The sequence below is a fragment of the Ictidomys tridecemlineatus genome, chromosome 10 (genome assembly GCF_052094955.1).
Source record: "Ictidomys tridecemlineatus isolate mIctTri1 chromosome 10, mIctTri1.hap1, whole genome shotgun sequence".
In the NCBI taxonomy this organism is placed as follows: domain Eukaryota; kingdom Metazoa; phylum Chordata; class Mammalia; order Rodentia; family Sciuridae; genus Ictidomys; species Ictidomys tridecemlineatus.
This window is the reverse complement of record NC_135486.1, coordinates 26,536,470-26,555,866: the sequence shown is the minus strand read 5'-3', so window position 1 is coordinate 26,555,866 and position 19,397 is coordinate 26,536,470. Positions and strand designations below refer to the sequence as shown.

Genomic DNA, 19,397 nt, shown 5'->3' with positions numbered 1-19,397 from the left:
CTTGAGACTCAAAAGGAAGAAAGTACAGAAGGTGAAAATTTTATATACACATACACACACACATTTTTATGTTCAGGACAGGCTTACTGAATAGACTCACAATTTGGCCTCATTTTCTTTAATTCTGAGTTTACTGTATCCTGAAAAAAACTGCATTTGGGTCTGTAGTTCATAATTGAGGCCAATGGTCACAAAAGAGAAAAAGCTAAAGAATCTCCCCTTCACTGCCCTAAAATGTTGGGGCTTAATGGTGAAATGTCAGACACTATATTGCATTCCATCTTGGAAGAAATTTGAGATTTGTAAGCATATTGTTCAGGCAGGCTTCATCTTTGCTATTTATAGGCATGCTGGAGTTAATGGATTATTAAACCTAATTATTTTTTTGTAAAGGACAAAAATCAAGAATTTAATTAGTAAATACTCTTTGGGATGATACCCCACATAATGAGGCAGGACAGAGGATCAAAGGAAGAGGAAGACTCTTCCTTCTGTGTCCTGCTTGGGAGGAGAAAAGGAAAAAGAAAAGGGAGCAAAGAGGAATATTGACCCCTTTAGGCCTTTCTTATGGTTGAAGGATTTAGAAATGCGCAAAAGAGGCAATATCAGTGATGCACTCCACTTCAAGAAAACTCAAGACGTGTAAAAATGAAACCTGCATTTAAAAACATCGGTGAGGTAGTAGGAGCAAATATTCCTATCCTTATCAAATTTATACACTAGTAGAGAGAAACATACATGGCATAGATAAGAAATCCAGCTGTGTAGTATGTCAGCACACTAGAGATCATTTGGTATAAAACAAGTCATAGAGAAATAGATTGGGAAGATTTGAGAATAGGGATGGGATTGTAATTTTAAATGGAATAATCAGGAAAGAACTCTCTAAGAAGTAATATTTGAGCCAAAACCCAAAGAGAGGGATATTACTGCAGTAATTCAAGAGAGGAATAATGATACCTTGAATCAGGAGGTGGTGAGAAGTAGTAGGAGTTTTAAAATATTTTAAAAGTAGAACAAATAGAATTTTCTAAATCAAGTACATCTTCAAGATTTTGGACTAGGCGACTAGAAGCCTGGAGTTTCCATTGGTAATGATGGGGAAGAAAACTGGAGGAATTGATTTGGGGCGGGGGAAATGGGAGTCCACATAAAATTAAAGATGCCTTATTAGACATCTACATGGAAATGACCATTAGGTAGTTGCCACAGAGATTCAGGAGAGATTTTCTGGGGTAAACATAATAATTTGGTATTTTTCAGCGTACATGAAGGATTTAAAGACAGAAGACTGAATGGTACCATCACAAAAGTAAATATATAGAGAGTAAAAGAAGTGGTACAGCAACTGAGCCTGTCGGTTCCAGACATTTGGAGGCAAAGGAGATGACAGAGAGGAATCAGTAAGATAAGAGAATCCAGTTAGAATGATACCCTGTAAGCCCACTAAGGAGTATGTGTTACTCAACTGTGTTTGCTGTTGTTAAAAGGTCAAGTGGGACTTGAGAAATGCCCATTATGTCTTGCAACCTAGAAATCCATGCTGAACTTGACAAGAGCACTGTCTTAAAAATATTGCTGTCTTTGGGTTTTTGCATCCCTGTCCTAGAAGAAAAGCATATCTGAAGTGTTTAAATGTCATCGTATGGTTCAACTGAAGTTTGGCCAAAAGTTAGATGTATTTTAGTTCAGCTGAGCTTTAGTGAAACTTGCTTAGGCAGCCATCTGTTTGAAGACCTCCTGCATAACAGGCTGTATTTTCATAACTCTGACTTGATTTCCTATGGAACATTGCAGTTTGAATCTTCATTTGGAGACTACCTGCTCCAGGCAACTACAGATAGCTTTCAAAGTGTACTGTTAGATAAAATAACCTCTTTGAAGAGGTTAACATCTCTGAATACACTGCAGCACTTTCATATACGATAAAAATGCTTAATAAGAAGATTTGGCTCTTGAAGCTTAAGAATTGAAGATACACACAAAATCATTCAACCTCAGAGGTCCCTGCCGATCAATCTAGGGTCCCTGCAGTATCATTTTGCAGACCTCAACTAAAAGACAGAAAACAGAGTTGTTCGCCCCTCACCATACACCTTGAGAAGCTTGACTCTTTAGTAATCCTATTCTTCAGAATCATAAACAGCTAGTCAGCATGTATGATGTGCTACAAGATTTCAGAAATACCTGAAGCCAAATCTGATTTCTCTGTGGACATGGAAGGGATGATTCTCATCCATGTTGGTGACATATGTCCTGAAGATCAGTGGTAACATATGCAGATGAAAAACAAATTTTGACACACTTTAATGACTGATGGAACACAAGATGAAATTTAATGAGAATAAATAAAAGGCGCTTAGATCAAAAAGTGCCTCATAGGTTTTTGGGACAGAAATAGGATTCTATGACATTGTGAATGACAGTGACTCCAAGTGAGATACCCATGTGATGTAAGTGCCAGAAAAGTGGCAGAGCATCAGTCTAATGTTAGGCTGCAACATAGAAGCATGTTATCCAGAATAAGGGAGGTTGACACCTTGTATCATCAAGCACATCTGCCGCATTTTAGAAAGAAGACAGACAAGCAGATTTACAGCCAAGAAGCAGGTGATGACATGTCTGAAGATCATGCCTTATGGAAACTTTTTAGAAGAAATTAGGATGTGTGGCTTGATAGATGTGAAAAGTTTGATAGTTCTAGATGCTCTTCTTCAAGTATTGAAGCATCCTTAGGAAGAAGAGGTGTTAAGAGTTATATGAGCATATCTTCGGGAATTAAAATGTGACCAATAAATGAAAGCTTTGGGGAAATCACATTTCATTTAAACACAAGGACAGAACTGTTCAGGGAAATTTTGGCAAGATGGAATGAGTGAATTCACCATTCCTGAAGGTATTTAAGCAGAGTTTTGGGTCTCTCCACTTGGCAGGCACAACAGTGTAAAAAACAAACAAATCCAACCATGGCATGAAATTTCTTCTATAGATGTGAATTTGTAATTCTAGAAGGATAAGATTCCCAAAGTATAGGTATATAATTGAAGATAAACATAAATTGTTTTTATAAATTAAATATTCTCCCGAAGGAAAGATATAGGTGGTGCATTTATTCTGAAGAATATCTTGGAAACTCTGTGTTCTTACACACAATCGACCCTAGGTAAGCTGGGACCACCTTACAGACAGTTTTGGGTCTCACCTTAGGGAAACCCTTCAGAGTTCAGGCAAATTTTAAAAAGACTGACTTTAAGATATTACAAATCCCTATGCTTTTTGTGTTTAGTCAGTCAATGAAATTCTATATCAGGTCTGCTTAATACTTGCAGTGTATAACAAGGTTGGGAAATGTTTTCCAAAAATCATGATTTGGGTGAAGTGTCTGTCTTTCTGCTTGTTAGTACCTATCCTTCCTCTTGAATACACACATAGCAAAGAAAGCCCTTTTTTTTTCCAAAAAATTATTTCTTTTACAAATGAGATTTACAAAAAGTTCCTGATATTCAACTAATGGTAAAATTCTAAGAGCATTTACAAACATACAATTGCCAAAAGATGTGTAATTACTGCATTTAAGCATCTTTTGTAAAAGGAATATGCTCCACACAAAACATTTCTCATAGACAACAGCCAATATAGAATATTTTAGTTTTATAACTAGAGGTGATAAGAAAAATGTAATTTTTCTTAAACTTATCCCAAGTATTCAAAAAAGAAAAGATTTTACAGAACTTGTTATAATCTCTTGAAGCCAAACATTCTCACGGGGATTGATCAGTTTTAAATAGTGTAAGGATGTAAGGATATGGAGGAAGTAGAGGGAGTATAAGCAATTCAGGAACTTGGCTTAAAAAGTTCATAATTTTCCAAGTTGGAAAAAAATGCACTAAAGAAAACCAGAGCCCACTGGATTGGCATCTCTTGAATCTATCTGCTAGGACAGTGAGCATCGCCATGGTCAGCATTAACCTCGAGGGTCACTACATCTGGAAGTCAGTCAAAGTGAGTCAGCATCTGTTTGTTATTTTGTATATGTACTAAAAATATTGCCTTGGGTCAATTAAATTTTTCTTCAAAAAGTGAACCATTGCCTCAGCATAATTTCCCCTTTTCTCCTTAAAAAAAAAAATCACGAAACAACTTGCCATTCTGTTTAAAATATTACATAGAGTGAGTAGATGCCATTCCTCATTGTCAAACAGGTCCATGATTTGTAATGAATATTGTGGGCAGGGGGAAACCCGTGAATAGTTTCTAATAATTCTTAGCCATTTGAACATTGAGTAGGGTATGGGCTAAGACTGGTTTTAATTTTATTTCATATAAAGCAGAGAAGACTATTTACCAGATGTTGTCCTACTTGGAGTTACTCTAAAATCTTGGAGTAAATTACAGCTGAACTTCAAAGCGGTCTGTTACAATTACCTCTCAGACTTTTTCAATGCATGATAATAATAATAAAAAGAAACAGGTATGTATTGATCACTATCAACAGCAATTTTTGACATGATGCTGGAAATAAAGGATTTTGAAATTTATTTCTAACCATGATTTGCTAGAAAAAATCAGATCAACTTGTTTATGGCATCTACCAAGTTTTACTATTGTTACTTTTCACTCCCCGCCCCCATCCCCACTGACTCTCTCTTCCTTCCTTCCTTTCTTTCTTTCCCTCTGTAAGACCTCTATCTGTTTTTTCCAATGCAGTTCTGGCAAAACTTGTTTTTGTCACTTTGCGTGAAATTAGTGTTCTGTTAAAGTGCTAAACTTAAGCATGATTTTGGAGCAAGTCTGAATTGCATAGAAAGGAGATTGAGGAAGTGAATATTTACTGGGACTCTACTAAGCACAAGAGACTATGCTAATAGGTGGCACTGACTAGTTTTGTGAATAAAGTCCTTTTACAAATGAGATTTACAACAAATTTCTGATATGAAACTGATGGTAAAATTCTAAGAGCAGGTACAAACAGCAAGATGAAAACCCATTTGAATAGGAGCTATTTGCTTATTGTTTTATTTTTCTGACTGAGAGAAACTCAGGTCTCCTACGAATCCACTCAAAATGAACACACAGCCCTGCAGTCTTCTGTTTTCTCATTAGTGGGCAAACAGCAGTGTAAGTCCTGAGGATCATTATGCTTCATATCAGTAATAGCAAGGCTGTCCTTGTGATTGCTCTGCTCTGAGGCACAGCATTCCTAGGCACTTATCCCCTCTCACCTCTCAGACAGTTGGGACCTTCATAGGGCCTGTAGCAGTCACACTGGTAGCTGAGCCACAAGTTGATGCAGCGTCCTCTATTCTGACAAGGTTGACTCTCACACCAATCCTTCCTCACACAGCCTGCCTTGACATTTAACGACAAGCCAGATGAAATGTTCTCCCAGGTAATGGGATTCAAATCAAATTTAATGTCTTGGAGACAGCCTACAAACGAAGGTGTGGATGGGATATTATAGATGTTAAGCAGAGTGACTGCATTGCTGGCTGATCCCATGGGTAAACCACCCAAAAAAGAGTTTTGAAAAGCACATATTGATTGAGTCCTTTCAAATGGAGAAGGAGCTTTAGCGATGCATTTCTCTGTACAAGAGCTGCTGGCTAAGGTAAGGGTCACGGTTTCTGCAAATATTACCTCCACTGAATGCCACTCTCCATCGCTGGTGTTGTGGGAAATGTACAGAAGCACTTTTGACTGATTATGAACTTGAATTGATAAGTGAATGTAGCCACTTAGCAACTCCATCTTTACAAATGTGTCCCTGTTCCCTTGGAAAAGTAGAAGTGCTGTTGGCTGAACAGTCTGAAACCTGAAGGCTATGTTACAAACTGAGTCCTTGGTTGTATGTGGGCCACTTGTGACCCATAGAAAGCCATTGCCCTCAAATGAAAGTGTGGTGACAGTTTCACACAATGATCCAGTATATCCAGGTGGACATAGGCAGCTGAATCCATGTTGGTCATTTTGGAAGTGAGGTATGCATACTCCATTGTTTAGACATTGGTGATGGGTGCAGCCCAGGAGAATGTCAGAACAGTTCTCTCCTCCATAAAATGTTCCAGAAATGTTGTCAAATGGGCAATGGCAAGTATAATTCCCAGGCAAGTTCTCACAAGTACCACCATTTTGGCAAGGGTTTGATGAACATTCATCGATGTCTTCTTCACAATGAATTCCTGTTAAATAATAAACAATAGGTTAGAAATAGGTATATTCAATATGATTACATGACTGCTTTGATTCTACACCATGTACAGTCACAAGAATGAGAAGTTATACTCCATATGTTTGCTGTGTCAAAATGCATTCTACTGTCACATATAACTAATTAGAGCAAATTTTAAAAATAGATATATTCAGATTAGAAATAGAAATTTCACATAACTTTCATGTATAATCTCCCAGTTTAGACAAATCTCAAATTTAAAACTGTAAAGGAATAAAACATAGTTCTTGAGGAAGACTAAGATCAATTTGACCATTCCATATACATTGTAATGAGAAGAGCATTCATGATAGACTTTGAATTCTTTCTGTAGAAATAGACCATTTGTTGATTACAGTGATTGATTCAAACTACCACTGTCAGATATACATTGAGCACTAAATACCATAAAAATTAAAAAGGGAAAATATTGCTCTTGGCACTAATCCTACATATAAATGATTAATTTGTGGATGTCTTTTGCAATTTATAGTAGTTAAATAACAAGTTTATCCATTTATTTCACTCTATCCTATTTGGAAATAGTGATGTTTCCTTCTATCTTGTTTGTGTGCCAGATAACTCCTAAAACCAAAATTTGCAAGATACAAAGACCTGGACATCTCACACTATGGAGCTCTTACGTGGATGGAAGTTCCCATTTCCTCCTTCCCAACAATTCTAGAACAAAACAAGGCATCTATCCCATATCAAGCCCCTGCTTAAAATTTTTACTTCATTTTTCTTTACTCTCTTTCCTAACTCCAAGCCGAAGAAAGACATCACAGATACTCCAAGATTAGCATTGTCTACCTATATCCAGAAGTATACACAAGAAGAGCATTTTGGAGTTTGGATCAGATTCAATGTGTTTATTACTTAAGGATGGTCATTATTGATTAATTCATTCAAAACCTCATCAAACAATGCCAAATACAAGCCAACCACTAAGTTGTGTTTTAGACATACATTGATGAATAAAACAGTCATTTTCCCTTGCATGACGGAACTCACAATCCAATGAGATTCCACACTAACATGCTATCCATGTAAATCTCCCATTATGTAAAATTGTGCAATTGAGGGGTACTAGCTAGACCACACATTTTAGATTGTCTCTTTAGATTGTACCATACATTTAGAAACTTGATTGGATTCTATTGTACTTATATGTTACTGTACTTGGATTACTTCAATATAGCCCTTATTAATTAAAAAAATTAAGCTCTGTGAAAATAGTAAATGTACTATAAACTAAAATTTCTGACAATGCCTTCACAGTGCTAAGGGTACATGATTTAAAATGTTTGATGAATAGAACAGAGTTGAACTGAACCAATCTGTTACTTAATCATTCTTAATACAGAGAACTGACAAAGGTATGACAGGTAAAGCTAAATCCTAAAGGAGTATTCTAGTGCAAGTTTAATTTTACTGACTTTATGAGTAAGTTAAACTTTTATATTAGAAGATATTTTCTTAAATTTGATTTTCCCAGGATTTAAAAATAATTAATCAACCAGTATTTAATTAAGAGGAATATTGAACAACTTGTGATGTGAAGTACAACCAAGCAAAATACTATTATTTTTCTCTCACTCTATTGTTAATACATCTAATAGGGGAAAGATGTGCCTTGCTTCTGGATAATATCTCCAGGAGACGGCATGATTTTTCTGCTCACTCTTAGATAACAGAGTCATGATCATTTTTTTTAAACAAATGGCAATTAAAATGGCCAGTCACATATAATTATAAAAGTCTCAATGCAATTCATAATAACCTAAATCTCTTTTTTTTCTGATAGGCCAAACTTAGGCTGTCTTAAAGGAAGACCTGAAAAATTTCTTCCCTCTGTTTCTGTTCCTTTACTGTCTCTATCTCCAAACTTCTAAGTGTTCTGACCCTTAGAGGACTAGAGTTTGTGGGAGGGAAGAGGATACAGGGAGTAGAGTTTGCTGAAGGGGAAGAGGATACAGGGAGTTTTCGCCTGACAAGAGCTAATGTAGCATGACTCATGTCCACTGAGACTAGAAGGTCCTTAAAGTTCATATTTGCTCTAGGGTTATTTCTGGGTTCCTTGGACCCTCTTCTGCTCTGTTCCTGTAGGGACCTGTGAGGAAGGGAGGCCTGGCCTTTCCTATGACTAGCTGTTCTCACAGTTCCCTTCTCCCTCCACCCCATATGTGTTGGTTTACAGACACTGACTCCTTTTTCACCAACTCTCTCTGTCCATGTGGGCTCCCTCACTTCCTGACAGAGGCCTCTTGGGAAGGTTCCCTTTTACCTGGTCCATTCACTGATATTCCTATCCTGGGTTGCCCATCTGGACCTCAGGGTTCCTGTACCTTTGACCTGCAGTTGAGGGGAATGGACATTCAATTTCTGGCACAGCACAGCAGGAATTCTCTCTCCCTCTCTTTCTTGCTACCTCAGATTACCAGTCACCCCCATTAGTATTTAGATTCCTTAACCAGGTAGAGAGTCTCTTCTAAACTGATGATTTCTTTCTCCACCCCATGTTTAGGGGATACTGAAATTGTTCTTGACGCAGACTTATTTTGCTTGGGGTTGGAATGTATCTTCTAACTCTAAATTTGAGGGGTGCTATGTAATTCAAGACATTGTCTCTTGAAAGAAATCTCTCTGTAGACCCACTATTTATAACTACCTCTGAAGAATCTTTACATGATCTTGAATGAGTATAAACATTTCAAATCCTGAAATCTATTATCTTCATTTATTGTGATTCTCTATTTTTTGATGTCTATGACTCACCTCACATTAGTACCCTTAGTTGACCCTTCAATTTACCATCTCTCAAATTTACAAAATACCTGGTCTGTGTCCTATTCACAGAGGATTGTAGGAGAAGCAAAATAGAAGAGTATCGACTTCAATATGTTTCAATATGCTCATGACATCATAGAAGGACAAAAAGCATATTTATGGAAATACCTTGTAGACAGTAGGCTCACAGTTGGTGTGGATAATATGTGAAGATCAAACACTCGCAACCTTAGAGAAGATTTCACAAAGTTTCAAGTATGGGTCAGATTGACAAAAGAGTCATCATATACTAAGAAGTGACTAAACAAAACACTCTTCGATGGAAGAAAATTTCAAGGCATTTTGAGATTGACAATGAGTCGGGCAATCTGGTTGGCAAGAAGGATGTATGAAGGAAAATCAAGTCGGAAAGACTCAATGCAGCCAGATTGGAAGTCTGGGAACTGAGAAAGTTTTTATTTTTATTTTTATTTATTTACTCGTTTATTTATTTTCTGGCCATGGGAAACAAAGTAATCGTTGGATAGAAGACCAATGTGGTTTCTCATAAAGATCACTCCCACTGGAATATGTAACAGAATGAAGTGAAGAAAAACTAGAGACAGAAAGACACTCCAGGCAGCTATTAAAATTGTTCATACAGAGGACTATTAGGGCCTGAAATAGGATGCTTATTTCCTCACAATTTACAGCTCTTTCATTTATTCTTTACCAGCAAATATGATGGTAGGGCTTTTTTTTTTATTGTTTACTACTAGATTTTTTTTCCTGTAATACTTCCACTTGATCTTCCATAAAACAACTACCAAGTATGGAGAGAGATAGAGATAGAGATAGAGATAGAGATAGAGATAGAGATAGAGAGAGAGATAGATAGAGAGAGAGAGAGAGAGAGAGAGAGAGAGAGAAGCTAATTTTAAATTCTGCTATCATTCAAAACAAACAAACAAGTAAAACAATAAAAAGGAAGAAAGAAAGCCTGTATTAGGGTCAAATGTCTCAAGAACAATAAACAGAATTTGAAAAGTGTGATGATAACAGTGATTTATGTTCTTGCTTTTAAAAAAATCAATTCTATTGACATCTTCAAAGTAAAATAAAGTCCAACATATTTATTTAAGGAACCCAGCAAACTGAAAGTAGGAAAACAGATTGAAAATCTTTTCATTGGTTATTTGACTGTTTGAACAAAGAGAAGCTCTATTGTTAACAAAAACAAAAGGATTAGGCATTATTTATGGGATTATAGGTGCCATTTGGTCTTCTAAATTGGATATTTTAGTTGACTATGAATTCTTTGTTTATTTCCAAGTATTTATAGTGTGAGGCATGTTACTTGAAGCTTACTATCATTTTGTTTATATGAAGTTAATTTAATTAACTAGAAACTGTCACTTTATTTTATTTTACTAAAATTCTTTTAGTTCTGATTCTGATAATACTTTTCTTAAAAAATAATGATACAGAAAATCTCTACTACCTGGTATATCACATACACTAATCAGAATAAATTGTATTAATGGATAAAAACATAGACTTTATGTATAATATAAACATCACTGGCTATGAAAATGACTTTTGAAGTTATAATCAATGATTATTTGGTAAGTTATTTCTACAAGTCATAAAAAATAAACGAGTTTCTTCTTGATCTGTTTCATTTGACCAAAGTATTTTCTTCATTTTAATAAATAAATTCAAGAATAAATTAAATATAAAAACTAAGAGCTCAATGCATGGTAATATCTACTTTCCCTTACTCAACTGTTCTACTTTTCACATGATAGTAGTACCATTATAATAAACCATAGTTGCCAAATAAGCATCTTAAAACTGTAATGATGGCACCAATTATATATAAAAATAAGAAAAGAGCAGATTACCTATGAGCATCACCATTAAAATGCGAAAACCATGTGTCCTGGCTCCAAACATGTCTCTGAAAAAAGGAGGAAAACCCAACCTCACACCTACAAGGTGGATAGAGCAAGTTTCTGATGATTTTGTACCATTTCCAAAAGTGTTCTTGTTCTTCAATGCCTCTCTCTTCCCCTTTGGTGGCAAGTGTGAGGACTCAGTTTTGACTCATCACTCCCAAGCAGGATCAGCAGGGCTTAGCATAAGACTCATTTGTGCCAATTACAGACACACTTGCTATTTTTAGATCCAATCTGTGCTTAATATGTGGTGCCTCCTCTTTACAAGTCACACTAGTGAATGTTAATCTGATCACAACACTGAAGGAAACTATTATTATGAAAAAAAAAACTGGGTTTTGAGGAATCTAAACACAGACTGCTATTTTGAGCAACTTCTATGATGGAAAATTAGGGCTAGATTTTGCTTTTCTTCACAACAATAGAAATGCTGGTTTTTTGGGTTTTTTTTTTTTTTTTGCTTTTTTTCTGTTTTGCTTTTGATTAGTGGTTAAGAAATTCATGGTAACTTCAAATCTATTGATCTATGCAGGAAATGGGGAGAAGAAAAACTTATGGAAAAAGAGCAGGGGCTTTCATCAACTCAGACTGTGGCAAGAGTTAGAGTTGGTTCTCTGCAAGTTTCACATCTGCATATTTAATCAAAAACATTTAACAAATTGTGCATGTACTTAACATGTACAGACTATATTCTTGTCATCATTCCCTAGGCAATATGGCTTACCACTATTTAGATAACATTTCCACGGTATTAGGTATCATGAGTAATCTAGAAATTACTTAAAGTATACAGGAGGATATATGTAGGTTATAGGCAAATACTACATCATTTTACATGACCTGAGCATCCATGGAGTGTGGTATACCCAGAAGTCCTGAAATTGAGCTCTCATGGATATAAAGGGATGGCTGCACTTATGTGGTGCTTAACCTAAATTTCACCCTCTATGAAAGAACAACTATACTCCTCTGAAATCTGGTGTCATTTCATTCTTTAAAATGGAGTAATTTGCATATATGTAGTGTTTGAGAAATGCTTAGAGTAATTGGTGCTTGAATTTTTATTTGAAAGTTATTTATTTAAATTTTCTGAGAGGGGGTAACTGAAACTTATGGAAATTTTATTTAGTCAGTGCCAAGTGAGAAGTTATACCCAGAATGATGGAGTGGCCTCCAATTCTTACCACTAAAGCAATTACTTTAGGTTGAGATTTTTGTATCTTGGAATCCTTAGAAAATATAAATATGTTACCTGAGAGGGATAATAATTTTACCCTGAAGGTAGTCATTTATGTTGTATTTCTACTGTAACATCCATGCTAAAAGATAATCCTTTCTAAATTTACCCTGAGGTAGCATTTGAGTTTAAAATTGTCCCTGTAACTGAAGTCAGGTAAGTTGTGATGGAAACCAGGTGATAGGGCATGAAAGCTGAACAGCATGGTGACAAATAGAAAAAGAAAGAAACTGAGGGTGTTAGCACAATATGTACATATACACAAACCTTAATAAACTACATGAATATATGTAAATTAGTCTATATATCTGATTACAATGATTTACAAAAGGACAAGAGAAAAATGGGGATGGGAGCAAAAGAACAGAATAGAATAAGAATAACAGAATATGGGCCTGGGTCTGCAGCTCATTGGTAGAGTGCTTGCCTTGCATGCATGAGGCACTGGGTTCAATCCTCAGCACCACATAAAAATAAATAGATAAAATAAAGATATTGTGTTCATCTACAACTAAAACACACACACACACACACACACACACACACACACACACACACACACACCAAATATAAAGAATAACAGAACAGGATAGATATTGTGCAGGCAAATCAAGTTTCTTGTGTTGGCTAAAGGAGACAGTTTTTCATGAATTGAGAAAAGTTGACTCTCTTTCTCCAACAGAGGTTTCACATATTTATTACTGAACCAATCAGCTAGAAACAAAGAAATTATTAAAATGATAATAATAATATCATTTTAACATAGCATAAAAATATGAGCCATTTGGTATGTAATTCCCTATAAACCAAGCTTGGTTCTCCAATCTCTCCTCTTGGACCTGATTGTATTACCTGGGTTTATTGTAACTCATTTTATCATGGGTTTTCATCTAAATCTTTTGAAGAATGGGATGATTTCACTTTTGTTTCTTAGAATGGAATTTCTTGATAATGAATGTCTTGTGAGAAGATCTGATAAGGAATGGAGACAAGTGCACACACCATTTTGGTGGAGAGGGGAAGAGAATGGCTATCACTTTCTATCTGAGATTAAGCAAATATGAAACTAGATGAAGGAGACATAGTTTATCACATGGAGACATATGGTTTCAATTGACAATAAACATAATAACCAAGGAAAATATTTATTAACATTATTCTGTAGTTTATGGTTTACTTATATTATCTTCTTTATTTTTTAGTTTTTCAGTACTGGGGTTTGAATCCAGAGGTGCTCTACCACTGAGCTACATCCCCAACCCTTTTTAAAATTTAATTTTTAGATGGTCTCACTAGTTACCCAGGCTGGTCTTCAACTTGTGATCCTCCTTCCCCAGCCTCCCTAGTAGCCAGGATTAGAGGCATGCACCAGTGTACATGGCTCGCTTACTTTTGTGTATATTATCTCCACCTATCATTGGAATACAGAGCCATAGTAATGTAATGTGATTTCCAAAACTTTTATGTGGTAATGGGGCTGTCATGGAGAATGATAATATCTATGAAAAAGGAAACTTCAGTCTCTCACTTCATATCTATGTGCAAATATTTTTATTTTAATAGGAAGAGATAAAAATACAGATGCTAGTAAAAAGAATCTAAAAAAAAAATAGTTTACTTTAAATCATGTCAAAGAGAAATTGAAGGAAATGGGATATTGAACCTGAAGAAAAGCAAATACCCCTCCACATCAGAAGGGTCTTAATATGGCTGAACATCCATCCCATCAAATTTTGTGGTTAGTTTGGTTCCATCTGTGAAAACTGGTACTAATAGTAAGATGCCATACGATATCATATGTATGCCTACCATAAATATGGTGGGCTGACCAAATAATAGAATCAGATGTCTTGAGAGACAGCCTTTTTCCTGACATTGAAAATGTATAAATTCAGAAAGAAATACCTTAGCATAGATGTTACAGTAGAAATTTAAGAAAGGGTAAGTTATGGCATTCAATAGCTTCTACTGATTTTTCCAATCCTGAGATGCTGTCATAATTTTTAAGTAAGTATTATACATAAATGCATAATTTATCAATAGATAACAGTAGAAAACTTTGTTAAGTGGAGAACTTACTGAATGTAAGAAGATCCTCCAACTCAATAATCATATAATAATTTTTAAAATCTATAAAAAGCTAATTTGCTTCGAAGGCTGTTATGAAGATTTAAATGAGGCAATTGCTCAAAGCATGTGGTTCCAGGTCATCCCAAGTGCTCATAAACACTGCTTGTCTTTGCCATAATTCCCTACCTCCATGAAGATAACTAGGTTTCATAGTGTCCACAGTGTACTCTGAGTTGATTATAGTTACATTTCACTTTTCCAGAGGTCATTCACCATAAGTGACCTCATCTATCTGGACATACTCAAGAACCAAGATATGTGTTACAAAATCCTATGTTGAAAAATAAGGATTGGAAATTTGATTATTGCTTCTGGTTCTTGTTTGTCATTTATTGGTATTCTAGATACAACTAAAATAAGCTTGATTATCAAATATTTCAACTTTCAGTGCAAAGAGCAAACAAAAGAAAAGGGAAAACTTTCACGTATCTTTCAGCTACAAGAAATGATAGCTGAGAGGTAAACAGTGAATATGAGTGGAGGATGCTGGCACTTATTGAGACCCAAATCTGAACCAGGCAGTGCAATGAGTTTTATTTATGTGACCACTGAGTAATTTCAATAAATGATGAAGAGTGCACTACCACCATCATTTCATGGGTGATGAAACTGAGCAAGGTTGTGGCTGGTACTCAGACTGCCTGACTCTTAAGATGAGACATTTTTTTTTTCTCTACAGTGTGGTGCCTCCAAGTAAAATAATATGATGAGCTGTCCTAAAATAATATAAAATATATAGTCATTGCTGGGAGAAGAGGTGCTTGCCTATAACTGCAGCAACTTGGGAGGCTAAGGGAGGAGGATCCCAAGTTGGGCTACTTGGAGACCAATCTCAGCAACAGCCAGACTCTATCTCAAAATAAAAAACTTAAAAGAGAGACAGACAGACACAGGGGACTGAAGATGTAGGTCAGTGGTAGAAGACCCCAGGGTTTAATCACCAGTAAAGTAAAAAAAAAAAAAATATATATATATATATAAATATATATAAATGTGAAATAGTTAAGGGAAAACAAATTTTTCATAAAATTATAAAAATGTGTTCTGTCAAATGTCTTTTATATACACTACCCCCAAACTTAATGATACCAGGAAAACATGAAAACTGGTGATTTGTTTTGTATAAAAAGATTTCGTTTTGTGTATAAAATAAAGAATGGGTTGTTTCTTCAGTGCCCACTTTTTCACTCTATTATAATAATACTTTGAAAATATGATAGAGGCACACTCTCTAGGTTTGGTATTTGTTCATAAGCAAATCCTAGCTCGGATAAAATAAACACTGAAAATAGAGAAAAATTTCACCCAGTCTATTATGTGAAAAATATTCTGACATCCTCATATGAAAGACAAAATAGCAAAATGCTTTGCATTCAGTTCTACATTTCCCTTGATTTTAAACTTCAAAAGTCATCCTGAAGCTCAGTGGGTATAGGTAAGTGATTTTTAGTTATTTTATGGACTAACACATAGAAAGCACAGCATTGCACATGCTCACTCTTGTTGACGTTGCTTTGAAAAGTAATTTCAGAGAAACTCAACCGAGTTCAACCAGAACCATCCTAATTGGCTTTGATCAGTAAATCATCAGAAATGGCTCTGCTCTTGCTTAGTCCTTTTTTCCTTCTTCTTGTCAAAAGTGAATGATTAAACACTCAAGTTATGGTGAATTACAAAAACCTGCTTTGTATTGGGTTGGATGTGTTGCTGTTCCAAGTAATGTTTGCTTTCTCTCTGCCTTAGTAAGAATCGGCTTTACATTCTTTAGTGGTGCTGTTTGTCATTTCTCACAAATTTATTAATATTTTCGTCTGCACAGCTACAAAAATAATGTCAAAGGCCAAGTAAATTACTGGTCTGGTAAAGGCCTGCCTGACATTCAAGGCTCTCCACAATCTGGCTTTTATTTATCCCTCAGTATTACTTTCCACTGCCCACTACATAAGCGGCCTGTATTAAAACATATTTTACTAGAATAAAAATTAAAACATATTCAAAGCTTTCCCTCTTGCTTTTCACTTATTGAAAATTCCAACTTTGTTCAAGGTCAGCTCATGTCGTACTTACCTTCACTGAAATGCCTCCCCTTGGTAACTAATTCTCACTCCTGTTTGTCCTGGAATGTCTGGGGCCCATCATGAACCTAGCAAAGATGACACTGCATTGCTGTTTATCATTTAATATTTGTGATTTGCTTTCCTTAACTGTATAGTAAGAATTATAAGTGTGAATGCCTCTTTCTGTCTTTAGTTTCTATATACGTATTAATAATGAGTACTGTATATTAAATGGAATATTTCAAAACTGTATATTCTACTATAATATAGTACTATAAAATAATACAGTATGACAGGTATATTTTGGAGTAAAGTTGTTCAGTATTAGCATCAATTTCCAAAATTAAAACAAACATGCCTTTGGTCTTTTCTCATGTATAAAAGAGCCTAATGCATTGAAAGGTAATATAGTCTTTATTTAATGCAAGGATTATGAATCTGGCATTCACAGATGTCTAAAGTACCTATGAATGAATATTAAAAATCTATATATTATTTTAAAGTATCAGCAATAGTTTGTGATTGTGATTACATTTTCATGGGGAGATAATTTATAATAGTGACTCTTTAAAATGTACTATAATAATTGCTTGGTTGTGGTGTGTACTTGAAAAGCAGATTCTTGGGACACGTTACTAGAACTTTGTACTCTGTAAATGTGGATTGGGCCCAGGTTACACATTTTTACAAGTATTATGTAGTATAAAATTTACATGTAGTATACATATAGTAAAAAATTTCAGCAAATTTCCAAAGAGACACTTGATCCAAAAAAGTCCATGAAGCTCTGATGGATGGAAAGAAGCTGAGATATACAGAATTCATATACCCAGTTATATGTGTCAATTCAGGGAGCCAATCTTGGGTTGATATTTGAGTTCTTCCTTAACCAGTGGCAATGGTCCATAGAACAATCAAACTATTTGATACAGTTTTCTTGATTAAAAGCAAACAAATAAATAGAAAACTAAAATTATTTCTTTAAATTTACTAGTTGGCCAAAACCTCAAGATTCTAGCTTACTGTGGGTCAACACCATATTTTGTCTATTAACTGAGTAAATTTCATTATGCCCTTCATAAAATAAATAGAATTTATTAAAAATACAATAGGGAATATTTCTCTGCATTTTTACTTCATTTTCCATTTCATCCTTAGTATGCTCAAAAGATTAAAATTTTGGCATATTATGTTATAGATTGATTTATATTCTTCTTTAGTGATTTTCCATATATTAACTGACAAATTTATTTAACAGATATGGAAGAGGAAGAAGGTTTTTCTAAGTCAAATGTTCTAGTAATGACTCCAATTAAATGTGTGATCCTACAGTAGTCATTTAGTTTCTCTGAGCTTTAGCTTTGTCAATACCAAAGATCGAGCACCTTGGTACTGTCCACCTGTAGGTGGTGTTGTGAGAACTGAATAAAGAAATTAATTTGCAAATGTTTTGGGAAAAAAAATAAATAGCTACAAGACTAGAGAGCAATGATATTTCTCTTAATGTTTTGAACTTGACATTTGTTAAAAAGATAACAATCTCTCTAATTTTAAAATTCAATTAATGAAAGAACCATTTGAAATGTGAATTTATGTTAAAATGTCTGTTTTATAAATATGAATTCTAAATGCTATTTAGTTAAAATATGCAGAATATTGAATGCATTATCAACAATAGCTACTGCTACTAAGTAGGTACTGTGTGTAGGTCACTCTACTAAATATTTTGCAGCATGATTTTTTTCTCACAACTTCACAGTGAGATAGATATTAAGTTGAATAAATTAGACCTTATAGAGCTTATAAAACTCCAGAGAATTAGAAACTGCAGAATCAGAATTCAAATTCAGATCTGACAGTTTCCAAAGACCATTTTGTTATATCTGTCAAAACTTTCCCTACATGTCAAAAATGGCAACTTGTAGGGAGTAACAAGGAAAAAGTAAAGACAGAGAGCTTTATATACTGCAACCCAGAAGAGATACAGGAGATACAGCAGAAGGGAGAAAACCCCTGGCTGGAATCCCTTATGTTCCCTTGTCCAAAGCATCTATGAAATAGATGAGATTCCACTTTAGTTTATTACTACAAGTGATTATTAACTACTAAAAACTGAACAGGCATTGTCTTCCAGCTATAGATCTGAGGCTAGGTTTTGACTATTCCCTAGCATAGTGAACATGAATTTGAAGTTTTGTTTAAATCATTTTGCAAAATAAAGATCATAAAATATGATAACTGTCCAGAGTTATTCTCCAAAATTAAATTTTGAATTGTAAAAATAATAGTTATATGGCAATGATCTGTTCCCAGATTCATGATTATGTTAACAAAGGTCAAGCTATAGTAGAGAGCTTGGTGTTTTATAAAAACTTGCTCAGTTCCTTATCTTACAGATAGAGTACCCAAAGCAATTTGACTTCATTTTAACCTTGATAATTAGGGGAACATAGGTTAAAAGATTTGTCAAAACTAGTATTTGGAAATGATTTAATGAAAGCCAAACATGAAAAATTCCATGAAGACAGAAAAGATAAAATCCACAAACTAATATGCCCAATAAAAACACCATATAGCAAACAATAAAAATCAACAAAATGGAAAATGAAGATGTAAGCCAGACAAAACAATTGTTATAAAAATAAATTTAAGTGGTTAAACTTACCAGCAGAAGGCAAAGATTCAAAAACTGTGTTACAAATAAAAGGTTTAAATATATTATGAGGCAGCAATTTTTGAGGCAAAAACAATAATGCTGGAAGGAAAATACTCAATGCAGACAAAGTGGGACATAAAGTAAAAAGTATGAAGATGGAATAAGGAAGGTCTTACACTGATAAAATCTACAGAATCTACAAAATAAATATACAATTTGGCTTATTGACAATTAGGTAGACTAGAACTTTAGGAAAATGACCTAAAAATTCCTTTCTGAAATAGTATATCTTAAGTGAGATTAAAATATAGAACACACCTTTCAGAATGTAGTACAAGTTAGCATTGCCTTGGGAGCATCCCTTGAGTCCTCATGGTGTAGA

At 34.8% G+C, this 19,397-nt stretch overlaps 1 protein-coding gene across 8 annotated transcripts in view; it reads right to left on the bottom strand.

Annotated features, from left to right (window-relative positions):
- Positions 1 to 19,397, bottom strand: part of Crb1 (crumbs cell polarity complex component 1) — a 219,533-nt gene that overhangs the window by 73,393 nt on the left and 126,743 nt on the right. For all 8 annotated transcript variants that reach the window (XR_013426459.1, XR_013426457.1, XR_013426458.1 and 5 more), the window contains exon 6: positions 5,223 to 6,179. Coding sequence is in view for 5 of the 8 variants with exons in the window: in XM_021729895.3 (XP_021585570.2) it covers positions 5,223 to 6,179 (957 nt within the window). In the remaining 3 variants the exon portion in view is untranslated. The remainder of the gene's footprint in view (positions 1 to 5,222; positions 6,180 to 19,397) is intronic.